Source organism: Macaca mulatta, chromosome 3 (assembly GCF_049350105.2).
Source record: "Macaca mulatta isolate MMU2019108-1 chromosome 3, T2T-MMU8v2.0, whole genome shotgun sequence".
Classification (NCBI taxonomy): Eukaryota; Metazoa; Chordata; class Mammalia; order Primates; family Cercopithecidae; genus Macaca; species Macaca mulatta.
In genome coordinates this window covers 132,021,822-132,040,079 of record NC_133408.1, presented here as the reverse complement: position 1 = coordinate 132,040,079, position 18,258 = coordinate 132,021,822, and the positions used below count along the sequence as shown (strand labels likewise).

The 18,258-nt window shown below is 36.7% G+C and overlaps 1 protein-coding gene across 17 annotated transcripts in view; it reads left to right on the top strand.

Annotated features, from left to right (window-relative positions):
• CROT (carnitine O-octanoyltransferase) overlaps positions 1–18,258 on the top strand; it is a 57,863-nt gene that overhangs the window by 13,375 nt on the left and 26,230 nt on the right. For 15 of the 17 annotated variants that reach the window (XM_077997111.1, XM_077997105.1, XM_028846117.2 and 12 more), the window contains 6 exons: positions 1,615–1,796; positions 1,955–2,079; positions 8,772–8,880; positions 14,930–15,023; positions 15,126–15,251; positions 16,355–16,456. In XM_077997111.1, coding sequence (XP_077853237.1) covers positions 1,998–2,079; positions 8,772–8,880; positions 14,930–15,023; positions 15,126–15,251; positions 16,355–16,456 — 513 coding nt within the window. In that variant the 5' untranslated portion in view covers positions 1,615–1,796; positions 1,955–1,997. Of the gene's footprint in view, positions 1–215; positions 354–631; positions 745–1,614; positions 1,797–1,954; positions 2,080–8,771; positions 8,881–14,929; positions 15,024–15,125; positions 15,252–16,354; positions 16,457–18,258 lie in introns of those variants that run through there. The other 2 variants (XM_077997112.1, XM_077997113.1) reach the window with 2 other exon arrangements.

Genomic DNA, 18,258 nt, shown 5'->3' with positions numbered 1-18,258 from the left:
GAATGGTTACGTATATTGTATATTTCAGTTAGATAAATTGAGGAAGGAAGAAGCTAGTATAATATTTATTGAAGGTCTCAATAATTTTCCTCAAAATTCTTTAACTTCTTCAGCTCAACCATTTCTGTTATTCTCTATTATGAATCAGAGGATAAGGTTTTATAATTAAAAAGCATTGCCTTGGTCTAGAAATAATTATTGTACCTATCATTTAGTTTTAGAAATAAAAAGCAAGCTGATTTTTTTTTTGATGAACCATTGATATCTGTGATGGAATAATAAAATTTCACACTTCCGGATTCCTTTGTTCTCAATTTTGAGCCTTGAGTTATTTTAATTAAAGTGGGGCAAAGGTAAAGAAGTTGTTGTTTTATCTGTGTCTTTTTTGTTTATGTCTCTTTCTGAATTACTGAGTATAGTTTATAACATCACTTTCTTCAAAAATACTCTAGGTAATTTGATAAGATGTACTTACTTATACATGGAATTCAATTGCATATTGTGAAAGAGGGATACATAGAAAACAGTGTTTGTGAAAAATCTAAATTACTTTGAAGCCTACTGAAAACTTTTATTTATTTCTTTTCTTTCTTTCTTTCTTTCATGTATTTACTTTTTGGAGACAGAGTCTGGTTCTGTTGCCCAGGCTTAAGTGCAGTGGTGCAATCTCGGCTCACTGCAACCTCTGCCTCCCGGGTTCAAGCTATTCTCGTGCCTCAGCCTCCTATGTAGCTGTAATTACAGGTGCGCACTACCACACCCAACTGATTTTTGTATTTTTTGTAGAGATGGGGTTTTGCCATGTTGGCCAGGCTGGTCTTAAATTCCTGGCCTCAAGTGATCTGCCCGCCTCTGCCTCCCAAAGTGCTGGAATTACAGGTGTGAGCCACTATGCCCAGCCAGTTTTTATATTTCTGATTTAGTATTTCAGTTTCTGTTTGGAAAAGGAAAATTGTTAATACCTTAATAATTGTTATGATTAGGTAAGGATTTATTGATTATCTATTATGCCCCAAGTACTCTGAAGAAACACCTATGTACTTTGTTGCATACTTGTGTCTACAATACAATAATATGTCTGAAGGTATCTTTTGGTGCTTTCTTGCTACTTGTTTTTGATAGTGTAGTTAAACCAAATAATACCTAAGATCCTATAGCTCCCTGCTGAAAAGAAATTATCACAATAACATTTCTCAATACGTACGATGATTTAAAGCAAGAAAACATGTTTTTATTTATTTATTTTTGAGACAGGGTCTTTCTCTGTTACCAAGGCTGGAGTGCAGCGGTACAATCATAGCTCACTGCACCCTTGAACTCCTGGGCTCAGGTGATCCTCCTGCCTCAGCCTCTTGAGTAGCTAAGACTACATGCAGGCCCAGCTAATTAAATTTTTTTTTTTTTTTTTTTGTAGAGACAGGGTCTCTCTATGTTGCCTTGGCCTCCCAAAGTGCTGGGATTATAGGTGTGAGTCACCTCACCCGGCCAAAAAACATGTTTTTAAATGTTGAAGAATAATTAAAGAACAAATGTAGCTTGCTTTTTAAAATTCCCAGTAGTGACACATTCATGTATTATGAAGAACATTAAGGTGATGTTCTCAATTTCTTTTAGCTGGAAGAGTGGTGGCTGAATGTTGCCTATCTGGATGTTCGTATACCATCACAATTGAATGTCAACTTTGCGGGTCCTGCAGCTCATTTTGAACACTACTGGCCTCCAAAGGAAGGGACTCAGTTGGAAAGAGGAAGTATAATTCTTTGGCACAGCTTGAACTACTGGCAGCTATTAAGAAAGTAAGGAGACGTGTGAATTTAGTAACAAGCTTACCTGAAGTCTTAGGTAGCAAAATGTTGAGAAGCTTAATTTACTTATTTGGGGATGAATACTTCAGTTGTGGCTGGTTTTTAAATTTTATAATGACTTCTTGGTCAAAATCCTTTTTTTTTAATAGAGAAAAAGTGCCTGTTCATAAAGTTGGAAATACTCCTCTAGATATGAATCAATTCCGAATGCTATTTTCTACCTGCAAGGTTCCAGGAATTACTAGAGACTCAATTATGAATTATTTTAGGACCGGTAAGTAATAATTCAGGTATCTTTTTTAGTAAAGGCACTGGAATTTGGGTAGCCTACTATGATGTGATGGAACATACACTTTTGAAGAATATTACTATTGGGACTTTGACAAAGAAAGGTTTTCTGTGAGCCTTATATTTGAATCATTCTGATTAGTTCAGATATGATTTATGGCAATGGATTTTCTAAATGTGTCTTACATGGTTCAGCACAAACCTGATGCTTATATTCCATCATTTGAAAGTTTAAAGTTTAGTTGAAGAGTAGAATCAGAGTATTAAGAAAATCCTGAAACATACGATCTGGATGCTTCTCTTGCTTCTCTTTCTACCGTCATTTTTTATTACCTGAATTGTCTTTTTAAGTGTTTGCTTATATGTGCTCATCATGCCACAGTCTCCCTGTGAGTCTGCTTGTCCCTCCACCTTATATGAGGTAAAAGCCTGGAGTCACTCTTCCTTTTTTTTATTGTTTTATTTTTTTTGAGACAGGGTCTCACTCTGTTGACCAGGTTGCGATCTCAGCTCACTGCAACCTCCACCTCTTGGACACAAGTGGTCCTCTTGCCTCAGTCTCACGAGTGGCTGGGACTATAGGCAGGCACTGCCACACCTGGCTAATTGTGTATTTTTTGTAGAGATGGAGTTTCACCATGATGCCCAGGCTGGTCTCGAACTTCTGGGCTTGAGCAGTCTGTCCGCCTCAACCTCCAGAAGTGCTGAGATTACAGGCGTGGGCCACCATGCCTGGCTTGGAGTCACTCTTCTTAGAGACACATGAGTTCAGATTGACTCATCAATTTTTTTTTTAAACTGGCAGTTTATGGCAGTTTCTGCTTGGTGTCCTAGCTTATCTTGAAATGGAAATATCTGCCGGGGTAACTGTTTTTTTTCTCAGTTTACACTTACTGAAGAGTATAATTATGAATGGATTTTTTTTCTTACATAAAATGATATTTAAAAGTAAAATATTTATAGCCAATCATGCTCATAGTATGAGGGATATGAGCTTACTTTCATGTGGAATTCAACTCTTCTTTGTAAACTTACTTACATGCTTGAGATATTTAATGTCCTCAAGCCCACATATATTTACCTTGATGTTACCAGTGAAACAATTAAAGGATTAGAGAAACTGAGTTATTCATGGTCTGAAGTTTAATGTAAAAGATGAACAAGATAAAATCAATGTAAGAAGAGTAATAGCAAAAAAAGCAAATATGCATACTAGTTAAGAACTAATATCAATAGACCTAGTTTTGAATTGTCTTTATCACTTCGTAGGTATATCCTTAGATAAGGTGACTCTTTTGAGTTATAGTTTGTAGAATGGGGATTCATTAATAATGCATCTCTTGACATGTTGATTGAAGCTGACATGGTTATTATATTTTGGGGCTTACATGTGAAGACATGTAGAGATAGGGATAAAGTGTGAGGTAGACATGAAAAAAAATCAGAATTCATGGCAAATAGTATACAGAGTGTTCAAATAAGATAAGTAACTACATGGCTGTTTTATATTAGATAGTCAGGGAAGGCCTCTCCAAGGATCTGAATGATAAGATGAACCTGCAGAGTTTTTTGGCTTTCTTTTGTTTAGTTCACTTTTTTTGTTGTTGTTATTTTTTTGTGTGTGTTAAGGGCAGAATGCCCTGGGCAGGAATAAATTTAGCAGATTCAAAGGGCAGTACGGATGGAGCAGGGTACACAGGAGGGAGATGGATGGGCAGATTGGAAAGGTGACTAGAAGGTAGATCATACGGTACTTTATAAACCAAGGTAAAGTGTTTGGTTTGCATTTAAAATGCAGTTTTAGTGAAAGTTGAAGAGGGAAGCCCAGCTGGAAGAGACAAAAGCAGATTGATGAAGTGGTGGTAACATTTGGAAATAATGCTTGCAAGAAAAGTTTTGATGTGCACTGGGAGATGAAAAATAATTTTTTTAAGATTGTGGTATTACATCATAGGCATTGATACAGGAGAGGAGGAAAAATAATCTTGCAGGGGAGATGATAAGGAGCCAAAGTCATTGAGAAGGTAAAAGGCAAGAGGATCAAGAGCAGAAAGGTAGAGGGTTAGTCTTTGACAGGATCAAAGAAGAGAGGCAATAGGAGGGAATGCAGGAACTGTGAATCTAGAAGCAAACAGATTGGCCAGTTTTGCTGTAGGAAGATGAGGAGGTACTTTGTATTGCTTATGTTTTTAGTGAAATAAAAACTGAGGTCATCAACTGGGATGGAAGATTTGAAGAAAAAGGAGGTTTGAAATATTCTTTTTGGAAAGTGGGAAAAATAAACATGCTGTGGAAATAATGGAGTTACTGAACACTGCTGAGTGCCCATTTGAGATGTGTGTTCATGCATTTAAAGTTAGATGAGATGACATGTTGTGGTTTTTTCTTCAGCATCAGTGAGGGGCAGGAGGGGCAGGTGCAAAGGAAGAGGGGCTGAAGGATGAAAGCTTTTTGCAACGGCGAAATAATTTGGGACCATTGAATCTATCCTGAGTAAAGTGAAAATTGGGCCAGGCCTGGTGGCTCATGCCTGTAGTCCCAGCACTTTGGGAGGCCTAGGTGGGCAGATCACCTGAGGTCAGGAATTTGGGAATAGCCTGGCCAACATGGTGAAACCCCATCTCTACTAAAAATACAGAAAATTTAGCTGGGCACAGTGGCTCACACCTGTAGTCCCAGCTACGCGGGAACCTGAGGCAGGAGAATCACTTGAGTTCATGAATAGGAGGTTGCAGTGAGCTGAGATCATGCCACTGCACTCTGGCCTGGGCAACAGAGTGAGACTCCATCTCAAAAAAATAAAAGAAAAAAAAAAGAGAGAAAATTGAAAAAATGAGTGTTGATAGGATGGGCAGCATTTAAGCCACTGAGGTTAGTCTCAATAAGCAGGCTATAATTAGAACTAGTTTTTTGTTTTTTGCTTGTCTTTTTTTTTTTTTTTTTTTGGTCTGTCACCCAGGGTGGAATGCAGGTGCGATTACGGCTCACTGCAACCTCGACCTCCTGGGCTCTGGCAGTCCTCCCACTTCAGCCTCCTGAGTAGCTGGGACCAGGCACATGCCACCACACCTGGCTAATTTTTGTATTTTTTGTGGAGACCGGGTTTTGCCATGTTGCCCAGGCTGGTCTCGAACTCCTGAACTCAAGCAATCTGCCCGCTTCAGCCCCTAAAGTGTTGGGATTACACGTGTGAGCCGCAGCACCCAGCCTGTTGTTGTTTATGTATTTGTTTTTACCTACGCCCAAGAGACCATTGAGACTAATTCAGTCATACCTTTCATCTCTCTCTATCACATTTACACAAAAAACCCAGACTGTTCATGTTATCCCTTGTCAACTGGATTCATGGATTTGTGCATGGTCTAATTTGATCCAAATTTCTCATTGCTCCGATATACCCTCACGACTTCCCTAAACCATTCTGCTGTACTTTCTGGAGCTCATGATCAGCAAAATCCATTATATCCTCAACCTTTTCTCTGAAAGATGTTACTAAAGCTTGATTATTCATTAAGCTTACTACTTCCCCTGTACCCTCTCAAGGGGGATTTTTCTTTTTCTTTTACATAGCACTACAGGGCCTGTGGGAGGTATTGGTATCCTTTTTGTTTCCCTTTGCCCTTTCTGTTTTCCCTTCTTCCTTAACAATTTTAGCCTTTTTGGGGAAAAAATGCCTTCAGGTTATATCACCACTACCTTGTTGCAGTGACTTACCTCCTGCCCATTCCCCTTCATCTATTGATTGCTTTAGCTCCAGTGCCTGTCTTTCTTTCCATTACTATCTCAGTCACATTCTTGATGATTTTAGCTTTCAGTTGCAGACAATCCATAGGCTCTCATTTCCTTCAGTTTATAGCTCTAGGAAACTACATCTTTCAGTACTCCAACTCAGCTGTTCCTTTGGCCACATTGTGATTTACAGTTTAATGATGCTACTGCTCTTCACGGCTCCATTCCTACTTCCCCAACTCTTCGCTTCTTTCTCGTTCTTCACCATCATTACTCCCAGGCATACACATTCAAATCTTTGTCACCCCTCCTCAGTACTAATGTGGTAAAACCTAAACATAGTTTAAAATTTAATTTGTCTTTTCTCGACATATCAAAGATACCTACTCTAGCAATTTACTTGGCCAGAGAAAACCGCAACACCTCACTTAATGATCTCAGTTAAATCTCAAGTTGGCCTCCAGCACTACTGTACTATCTTCCTTGGTTAGCTTATTCTTTCTCTTCCAGAGAAGACTGTTTTATGCCTTTCTCCCTCCTTTTTAGCTTACAAACTCTTCTTCTTCTCAAGAAATATGAGCTTTCTTCCCATGATGACATTTACCAGCCTTCCAGTGCTGGGCAGAATAATGGTCCCCCATAGATGTCTACTTTCAAATTCCTGAAATTGTTAATATGTTAGGTTACATGGTAAAGAGGAATTCAGGTTGCTAGTTAGTTGGCCTTGAAATGGGGACATTATCCTGGATTATTCACATGTGCCCAAAGTGTATAATCACAGGGGTCCTTATACATGGAAGAGGGAGACAAAGGAGAGAACCAAAGAGATGGCAATATGAGAAGGTTATGATCTTCCCTTCATGGCCTTGAAGATGGAAGAAGGGATTCATGAGCCCAAGGAATGTGGATAGCCTCTAAAAGCTGGAGAAAGGAAGGAAACCAATTTTCTTCTAGAGCCTCTAGAAGGAACACAGCCCTGACGGCACCTTCATTTTAGCCCAGTAAGCCGCATTTCAGATTTCTGGTCCTTAGACCTGTAAGATAATACATTTGTGTTGTTTTAAGCTACTAAGTCAGTAGTAACTTGTTTTTGCAACCAGTGTAAATATACTAATTCAAATATTTGCCCATTCCCTACCCCCGTGTAATATGTTACTGCAAATTCATATACTTTTCTTTTCTTTTTGAAAAATAGATTAACTCCTCTGACTCCTAAGGACAACTCTTCTATATCTGTGCTGAGTCCCAGTTCCTCTTGCCTAGTCAGGGACCTTGCTTTTGCATTATCCTCTCTCCCTGCTGCTTATCAGTTTTCTTTCTTTACTCGATTGTTCCAATCTGTAATATCTTCCATCTTAAAAGGAAAACAATTCGCCTCTTGTCTCCTTCAAGTATCAGGCCCCAGTCGAAGCCACCATCCCGTCTCTCGTAGATTGTTCTCACCTGGACCACTTTAATCACTTCCTAATTTGCCATACCTTCTCTTCACCCTTATAATCTGTTCTCCATGTAGCAGCTGGAGTGATCTTTTTAGTTAGATCACATTATCACTCCCCTGCTTAAAACCGTCCATTGATTTCCTTCCCATCATACTGGAAACCACTTTCTGAGGCCAGTGTAATCGGGTCTCAACCTTATCTACCACTCTACCCTTTTCTCTGTGCCACAGCTGCACTGACCTTGTTTTCCTTTAAGCAGATCAACTCATGTTTATTCTGATGCCTTTGTGCTTGCTGTTCCCTCTGCCTGAAACACTCTTCTGCGGGTATTTCCGTGGCATACTTTTCTCACTTCATTCAGTTTTCTGCTCAAATATCCCCCAGGTTTATCCTGAGGTAGCACCCTTCTGCCACCCTCACCCTTTCCAACCATTTATTGATTAATTTGGCATCAGGTTTATTTTCTTTTTTCTTTCCCAGCCCTAAACTTTGAAAGGGGTGTGGTCAGGAGAGGACAGCAATAAAAGAGTAGTGGTAGTAGAGATAAAAGGATCTGGAGGTTTTTGAAGGGGAAGAAAGAAGAAATGGTTTGGAGGTAGCCATGAGGAACAAGGAAAATACATACCTCACCCTCTAGGTCTTGAGGAAATAGGTATAAGAGAAAAAAGAGTAATGTTATCAGGAGACTGTTCTTCCTCATAGTTGATGAAAATATTTCATGAGATAATGTATGTAAAGCACTTAATACTGACCCATAAATAATACACACCAGTATATTTCCTTCAAGCGGCAGTGTATGTCTTCTCTTTCTTCCTCTTTTTCCGTTTTCTTTTCTTAGAAGGTGGGGCAGGGATCATACAAGAAGATCCTTGGCAAAAGGACAAGTACCTAAAGATGGGGCTGTATAACAATAATTTGAGGTTTACAGCAAACAAATAGTACTTGGGGAGTTAAGGCGTGCCAAAGAAATCAGAGATAATCCATTGTCAGTGGCTTACCAGATGTTACCAGACTGGACAAAATTCTTTTCCTTTGCTACTCAGGCATACTGGATCCTTCTCTACTGAAAATTATTTTATTGAGTTATCGTAGCTAGATATTGCTGTAATTAAATTACCTGATGAGTAATTAACATTAAAATAATCCAAAAGAGAAACCTGTTAATTCAAATGGCTCTCCTTCAAGATTCCACTGGTCTCCTTCTCCCCTTCCCATTTCTGTTTCTAAATAAATCTAGAAAGGTCTGTAGTAGTTTGGGATTTGTATGGTTTTCAGGGTATTTGAAACTCATGGATTGCTAGATGTCTCACATGGAACAAGTGTCAGGAGTATGTATTTATATCATAGTAACTGCAATTCCATTAATACATTGTTTTTGTTATGTGACATATTTGATGACTATATGATTAAAATATTGGAAGAATACCTACTTCTCTTCTATTGGATATATGCAACTTTACTCCTGTTTAGCATTAGATTTGAGTCTTGTGTTTTCTGTTTCTGTTTCCAGAGAGTGAAGGGCGTTCCCCAAACCACATTGTAGTGCTGTGTCGAGGCCGAGCTTTTGTCTTTGATGTAATACATGAAGGATGTTTGGTCACCCCGCCAGAACTTCTCAGGTTTTCAGACTACTTTCTTGAGTCTCATTAGGTCTTATGGTGTTGCTTGAATTAAAATATACATGTTTAGAATTGCCTTTCAAGGTGATAGTAAGCTGAAAAATAAGAATTTTATACTTGCTTTTTAAAAAAAAAGTCTATTTGTACTTTTAATTTAAATTGTTTTTAAATTTTACTAGACATATATAAATATGTTCACTTGGAGAAAAGGAAAACATTACATATATTACCAATTCCATTCCCTGCCTCAGAATTAATCACTGTTACTTGTTTAGTGTGTTCCATCTTTCCATGCCTGTTGCAATGAATTTACATGCATACCTAGCTTAAAAAATACATATATAATATATATTATATATGTACATACATATGGTATACATTTTCTATGTGTATGTTTTAAAGTATATTATGGAAAATTTCAAAATGTATAGGGAATTATATAATGACAACTCCTGTGTACACATCTCCTAACTTCAACAGTTACCAACTCCTAGCATCAACAGTTATAAACTCATAGTCAGTGCTATTTCAACTATACCTCTTTTGCCCTTTCCCTTACTTTCCCATGGATTATTATTATTATTATTATTATTATTTTTGAGACAGAGTCTTGCTCATCGCCCAGGCTGGAGTACAGTGGCGCGATCTCAGCTCACTGCAAGCTCCACCTCCCAGGTTCACCCCATTCTCTTGCCTCAGCCTCCCGAGTAGCTGGGACTACAGGTGCCCGCCACCATGCCCGGCTAATTTTTTGTATTTTTTTTTGGTAGAGGCAGGGTTTCACCGTGTTAGCCAGGATGGTCTCGATCTCCTGACCTAGTGATCCACCCACCTCGGCCTCCCAAAGTGCTGAGATTACAGGCGTGAGCCACCACACCCAGCCAAATAAACAGTATTTTAATATTATTAACAGATGATCAGTTGCTCTAATTGTTTTCTAATTGTTGGGTATATATATGTATTTATAACTTAAATTATTTTAAATAAATATTGCAAACATGTACAAAACTGCACACAGAAATGTACAGCTAAATACTCATGTAACCTGCACCCAGGTCAAAAATTAGAACATTTCTAATATTCTAAAAACTAGAACATGAAGATTCCCCTCATCCCTCTTCCATACTTTCACTCCTTCCCAGGGGCAGTCATTTAGGTTGTTTACAGTTTGCATTATTATTTTTAAAAGGCTGCTGTGAAAATCCTTGTGTAAGTCTTTTGGTGTACACATGCATGTATTTCTGTCTGGAAAACACCCAGGAGAGAATTTGCCAAGTCATAGGGTATGTGTATGTTCAGCTTCAATAGATAATGCCAGTTTTCCAAAGTAGTTATGTCTACTAGTGTGTGAGTGTTGTAGGAGTTCTTTATACATTCTGGGTAAGAGTTCTTACTTGGTCGTGTGTGTTGCAATACACAGAATAGAAGATGTTTATAACTGATCTTTTGTTCTATTAAACACATCTTCCTGGTGAACAGAAGTTCTTAATTGAATGTAGTCCAGTTTATTAATCTTTTAATCTTTACCATACAGATGATACATTTTGTGTTCTGTTTTAAAAAATTTTTCCCTAACTCATTGCCAAGAAGATAATTTCTTATGTTCTAGAATTTTGTTTTGCCTTTTACATTTGTATTTATAGACTTCCTGGAGTTAACTGATTTTTGTGTTTGACATGAGGCACAGGGGTAGTTGCACATTTAAAAAATAGTGTTATTTTTCTCACTAGCTTCTTTTAATCAACAATAAATGTAATCTTTTCTATTGGTACAAATACATCTACCTTATTCTTTTAAACTATTACATATAATTCCATCAAATGGATATATTATAGTTGATGTGACCATTTCTCTATGATATAACATTAAAGTTGTTTCCATTTGTTGCTATAACAAATAATTAACATATTCAAACATGCCTCTTTGTGTATTTGGATAAAATATCTACAGTTTGATATTAGAAGTGAAATGTTCACATCATCTGATGTATACATTTAAAATTTTTGACTAAGTCAAATTGTCATCCACAGTGGCATTGTTTTTTCTGCCAGTATTTTATATGACGACACCCACTTCTAATCATTGTTGACATGGTACTATTAAACTTAAAACATCTGGTGGCGGGGGGACACAGTGGCTCATGCCTGTAATTGCAACATTTTGGGAGACTGAGGCTGGAGGATGACATAAGGTCAGGAGTTGAATACCAGCCTGGGCAACACAGGGGGACCCTGTCTCTACCCTGATTAGCTGGACATGATAGTGCTACTTGGGAGTGCTCCCAGCTACTTGGAAGGCTGGGGTGGGAAGATTACTTGAGCCCAGGAGGTTGAGGCCACAGTGAGCTGTGATCATGCCACTGCACTCCAGCCTTGGGTGACAGACCAAGACCCTGTCTCAAAAAAAAAAAAAAAAAAAGCTATATCTAGTGAACTGACAGGTGAAAAATGGTTTTCATTGTTGTTTGAATTTACATATCCCTCATTACAAGTGAAGTTGAGCATTTTTGTATGTTTTATAGGCCACTTATTTGTGTTTTCTGTGAGTTACTTTGGCCTATTTTTCTATTGGCTATTTTACTTTATTCTGATTGATTTATAGCAATTATTTATATGGTCTCCACATTAATCCTTTATAGATTATGTGTGTTGCAAACATTTTCTTCCAGTTAACTTGAAGCAAATTTTGGAAATTGTCCAATCTTAATTTTGATTTAGGCAGATTTATCTTTTTAATCATTTGCTTTTATATCTTGGATAATATTTATGTGTCTTCCCATTACATGTTTTAGTTAGTGTGTTTTAAATTTGACACATAATTATTAGATCAGGCTTATAATTGGATTATTCAAAGCCACTCTTCCAGAAATTGAACACATATGCTTTATGGGCTACATTCAGCCTGTGACCTATTTTGCTTGGACAGCAGAATTTGAATCACTGTTTAAAAATCATGAAATTTTACATAAACATCTAGATTTCTGTTTTTGCCTTAAAAAAACCCCAAAAGTTCTGACAACCACCAGTCTACTTTCTGCCTCTATAAATGTGCCTATTTTATACATTTCATTAATATAGGAATGGCGTCTTACAACATGTAGGCTTTTGTGTGTGGCTTCTTTCACTTAGCATAATTTTTTCAAGGTTCATCCATGTTTTGGCATGTATGAATGCTTTATTCCTTTTTATTGCTGAATAACATTCTATTTTACAGATATGCCACATTTTATTAACTATTCATCAGTTGATGGACATTTGAGTTGTTTCTACTTTTTGTCTATTATGAATAATAGACAAATAGTAAATTATTCATAATGCTTCCTTGAATATTGTGTACAGGTTTTCATGTAAATGTATGTTTTCATTTCTCTTGGGTATATTTTAGGAGTAGAATTGCCAGGTCATATGGTAATTCTATGTTTAACTATTGAGAAACTACCAGAGAGTTTTCCAAAATGGCGCAGTATATTAGGGTTCCAGTTTCTCCACATCTTCACCAACACTTATTGTCTGCCTTTTTTATTGTAGCCACGCTAGTAAGGGTAAAGTGGGATCTCGTTGTAGTTTATATTTGATAATGATGTTGAAGATTTTTTCACATACCTTTTGGCCATTTGTACATATCTTCCTTGGAGAGATATCTAATCAGTTACTTGGCCAATTTTTAAATGAGGTTGTCTTTTTATTATTGAACTGTAATAGTTCTTTAGATATAAGTCTTTTTACAGATATATAATTTAGCAAATTATATCTCCTAGGCTTGGCTTTTCACTTTTTTGATGGCCTCTTTTGATGCACAATATTTTTCATTTTGACAAAATCCAATTTTGTCTTTTTTTGTTGTTGTTACATGTGCTTCTGGTATTGTATCTGAGAAACCATTGCCTAATCTGAGGACATGAAGATTTACACATACGTTATCTTTTAACATCTTTTAAAAAAAATTGTGGGAAAGGGGGGAGATAATGTTTAAATGTACATTTAGTTGGAAATGTTGGCAGTAATTGAAGTAGAGATATCCAACAAGCTTTTGGAACTTTGGAACTTTGGTAACAGAAATTGAGAGGGAAAATGGTGTTGAAGTTAAAGAGTTGGTTGCCTCTTACATAAAAGTGATAGTTGAAACTATTAAAGAAGTAGATGAGATTACCGAGGGAGAAACTTACAAGAGGAGCTTGGAAAGGCCAGTGACAGAAATTTGGGAAAAGACACATTCAGCAGTGTAAGGAGAACAAATGGTCAATGAAAAAGACTGCAGTGAGATACGGAGACCACAATGGAACCGTGTGAAAAACTCAAGTAAGAAGATAATTTTAACATTCATTCCTGAGTGTCAAAATTCTATAATGAGGAAAACTAGACTTAGATAAAGCTACTGGGTTTCCTTAATGGACATTATTGGTGACTTTCAGAAGAGCAGTTTCAAGATGATCACTGGAGAACAAAAATCGAGGACAGTAAATTAAAGAGTGAACGGAAAGCGATGAAGAAAAAGCCAGATTGTGTGGCGTATAGAATATTTTTAAAAATATATGATTCTGTAATGCAGATATTTTTAATACAAATCTTTGTGCTTTGAAATATAAAAAATTAGATGTGTAGCTGAAAAACAGTTGCATAGTTAGCCAAGTTAAAGGAAAAGAGGGATTATCTTGTTACCAAATCTGCATCTCTTAATGGTGACGATTTGGGCAGTTATGTGACCTTTTATTATCACACTTAAAATGTCATTTCAGGTTTAACACACTTTCCTTTGTAATTTATCCGTAATAATGACCACCTTGTAAAATGAACATGAAAATGATCATTTCAGGGAGGAAGAAAAAGTTTCATAGTCAAAACTGGTGCTTTGAGGTAGTTGATAAGGGAAAGGTAGCAACAAGTACCATATAGAGAGAAACAGGTTGATTTTATTTAGAAATTCAGAGTTTATGCTAGTAACCACAAACTGCAAAAGTTTATTCATAATTGGAGTAAAATCAGTAGCTACTAAAGACAAGTAAGCAGGAAGAGAGGCAAGGCAAGTTACTCTCGCTATAGATGCAGATTGGTGAAGAAACCCTTATTCTGTTCCTCAGGACACCATTAACTTGCAAATAAAAAGGGGGGGATTTTTCAGCAAGAAAATTATTTCTTTATCAGTGTTACAGATATAATGAACAAACAGAGGAGAGTATGCAAATCGGTAGATAAATGATGAATTCCAGTTTTGAATGATGAAGTCAGAGCTGATGGCTACTAGTGTTGTTTTTTGACCATTTATTAAGCTACATTAGCTCACTTCCTGAGAAAACCTTGAAAGCTTTTAAATTGAAGTAATTTCTTAACATGTGCCATGAAGAAGTAGAGCTAAATTAAAACTCTGTGGATTTTTGACTGATGAAAATTTCTTTATGGGAGAACCCAGTTATTTATCTGCTGTATGTTTAAAGATACATGAAACTCATCAATCTGGGAGCATAAAATACTATGGAGGGGAAGTAGTTTATCCTTAGCTAGTAGATTCTTTAAAAATATAATGATTAGAAGTAACAAATTGGCACATATGAAAATACTTAAAACTGATTACATGGTATTTCTATTTTTTTTTTTTGGTAAAACACAGGTATTAATTGAGTATACAGTAAGTCCTCTGGTTAAATATATATGCACATAGTTTTTAGTTGGATAAGATGTACATGGTATTTGTGAAATTGATTACCAGGATATTTTTCAAGTTCTCTATTGTCAGAATATTTACAGTAAAAAGGATATTTACTTGTAACCTAGAAGTGCATGCACATTTCAAAAGTATATATCAGCTGAACTAAATTTAGCCAATAACTAAATTTATTTACTGAAATTAAATTATTGTCAAATATGTTTTGGGTATTAATAGAACACAATCACTTAAAAATATGTGCTATGGGAAATCTATTGGCATCGTAAGTGGTTTCTTTGGGTAATATATCCAAACATTTAAATATTGATCAATATTATGACCTTTTAAAGGCCAAAGTAGTTACTTTCTGCCTGTACTGTTTTTGAATCTTCTTTTCATCTTCCATAAGACAACTGACATATATCCACAAGAAGTGCCATAGTGAACCTGATGGACCTGGGATTGCAGCATTAACTAGTGAGGAGCGAACTCGATGGGCTAAGGTTCTGATTTACATTTTTCTTAACGAAGCTTTTCTCTAACAAACTCTTCTGATGTATTGTATTTCAGTTGTAATATTTGATCATCATCTCCTTGCCCTTTAGGCACGAGAGTATCTGATTGGTCTTGATGCAGAGAACTTGGCCTTGTTAGAAAAAATTCAGAGTAGTTTACTGGTATATTCCATGGAGGATGACAGTCCACATGTAACACCAGAGGATTATTCTGAGGTACTTAACTATCTTCTGTTTTACGCGGACCTCTAGGTTAATGAACTTTTCTTGCCAAAGGTGAAACGAGAACCTAATCATAACCTGCACTAGTGTATCTTGACACCATAGCTGGGAGTATCTCTCCTAAGAATTATGTCACCCTTGTAAATCATTTATTTTATCATTTGGTTAATTACTGAACACATCGATGTCAGTGACGTTAAGGGTAAATATGGCCTTATTTTATGCTCCCCTGCCACTCCCAGGGTGACATTTCAGTTTCCCAAGAAATAATAAAAGGTAGTAATTGTATTAGAAATCTCATAGTCTTTTGAAAATACTTAAATTATTTTATAATGCATTAATTGGTATTAAATAATAGGAAAAGAATATCAAGGATTGAAAAACCTTGTAGCAAGGAAAGAGGTTTTTTTTTTGTTGTTGTTGTTGTTTTTGGAGAATCACCAGACTTCTTTTTAAGGAAGAACGTATTTTAATGCAGTGTTGTTGAGACTTTTTTGACCACAATTTTTAGTTACAAACACATTTAGATTGCAGCCCACTATATGTACATGTGTGTATGCATGCAAACACATATATAAAATAGGAGTTTCACAGAACACTAACTACTTTTATTATCTGTGAGGTACACTGATATTTCCAGTCTATTTTATTCTTTTTTATAAGGAATATTGATTGTGATGCACTGAATTGATTTCACGATTCATTAATAGGCCAAAGTATACAGTTTGAAAAACAGGTTTAGTAGGAAATGAATTCTTAAAATATTTCCTCCTAACTAGACTTTAATGACTAAACTTTTATCAAGATCTTTTATCCTATTCAAGTTACAAAGCCTTCTCCTCTCAATTCTATGTTCTGTAAACATTCATGAATATTGTACCAGCATTTTCTTTTCTGGTAGGATTTTCTTGATTTGAGATTTTGAGAAACCCCTAAAGTCAGGGCCAGAATTACTCTCTCGAGTATAACTATATTATCATTTTATTAAATTTGGTTGACCTGAAGAGGAATGGTGAAGTGATATATATGTTTAAGATATGAATTCTCACAAACCAATATTAAACCCTTTTAATTTGGAAAAATTAAATTTATTTTAGATTATTGCAGCCATCCTTATTGGAGATCCAACAGTACGCTGGGGTGACAAATCCTATAACTTGATTTCCTTTTCTAATGGAGTATTTGGCTGTAATTGTGATGTAAGTAAACTACTGAAATTTTTTTCTCTTCTGATCTTTTAGGTTAAATTAGTGGCAATAAGCCATAAATACTTGTGCTGGGGAACAGTGTAAGTGAATACTAATTTAGTTTTATGGCACTTTGGTGAAAAGTTTAGTTATGAATTCTCAGTGAAAGTAGAGTATAGGACAAGTTATTTTCTTCTGTAGTAAGGCCAACAGTTTGTTAGTACTATATCTGCAAAATGGAATTTGCATATAGTATTTATGTAGTGTAAGCTCTTAAAACCCAGTATTATCTGCTTGCTGAGAATACCTATTTCAAAAGGTATTATATGGCATTATGTATGTGTTCTATGCACAGAGCAATGCATTTGGATATATTTATAGAGTTTAAGATTCACCTAGTAACTAGGTAACTATTTTCCTAAAATGACACATGATCTTTGGAACACTATTTAGGCTGTGGATATTAAAATGGCAGTTACTACCATTTTTGACCATTTTCATAAAAAAAAAAACCAAAACAACTTTTCTTGTTTCTCCTCTGTTCCCCTCCCATGGATGTCTTTACTAGCTCTGCCTACTAACTGTCTGATAGGCATTCAGGAGGTCTATGAACCAAGAAAATTTTTTATAAAGGGGTTTAGGGCTGGGCCTGATGGCTTATACCTGTAATCCCAGCACTTTGGGAGGCCAAGGCAGGTGAATCACTTGAGCCCAGGAGATGGAGACTGGCCTGGGCAATGTCATGAAACCCCATCTCTACAAAAAATACAGAAATTAGCCTCACATGGTGGTGTGCGCCTGTGGTCCCAGCTACTTGGGAGGCTGAGGTAGGAGGATCGCTTGAACCTGGGAGGTTGAGGGTGCAGTGAGCAGTGACTGGGTCAATCACCTGCTCAGCCTGGGCAACAGACTGAGACTCTGTCTCAAAAAAAAAAAAAAAAAAAAAAGAAAAAAAATAGGGTTCAGTAGTTGTATTAATCCGTATTCAGGTTTAGGTGATAGAAACCTAAATCAAACTGGCATTAACTTAAGAAGATATTTGTTGGCAAGGGATGTAGCTAAATTTGGGTAAAGCTGACTTCAGTGTTCAAATACTTTCATTGGAAATCTCTTCCCATTTTTTAGTGCTGCTTTCCTTTGTTTGGCTTCATATTTAGGTAGACTGCCCAATATGATTGTTGTACCAACAGTCTCATGTCTTCATAGCTTTCTTCATAACTTATTGACTCCCAAAGGAAATAGTCAGCTTCTTTTCTTCCAATGGTTCCGGCAAAGTTCCTGGAATAATCCTCATCAGTTGTGATTGGCCTGTGTGATTCATGCCCCCATCCTGGGGAATCAGGTGCTTGGATGAGCTTGGCCTGGGTCACATGCCCAACCTTGGAATCTAGTGGGTAGAATCAGTCTCATTCAAACCATTACAAAGTGGTGTTTGGTTGCCTAAAGAACAATAAAGTAGCTGTTATTTCAGAACAAGGCGGATTGGTTAATAGGTACTGAAAGTGAATGTCTGTTGGAATATCTCATCAGAGCTACAGTGAAAAGTTGCCACGAGTCATTTTGAAGATGTTCTCTTTACTCTTCCTTTGAGTCTACTGTTGACAGAATAGTTCTTGTTAATTGCCTCAGCTTTTGTCTCTTCAGCTCCTCATTTGATTCTCCTTGACATTCCTCAGTCTGGTTTATGACCTTACCATTCCTTGCAAACTACCCTTTGTAAGGTGGTCAACTGCCCCCTGGCTTCTTCCCTTGATTTCTCTTTGACCTGTCTGCTGCAGTTGGTTACCCTCCTCATACATATTTTGACACTGCCT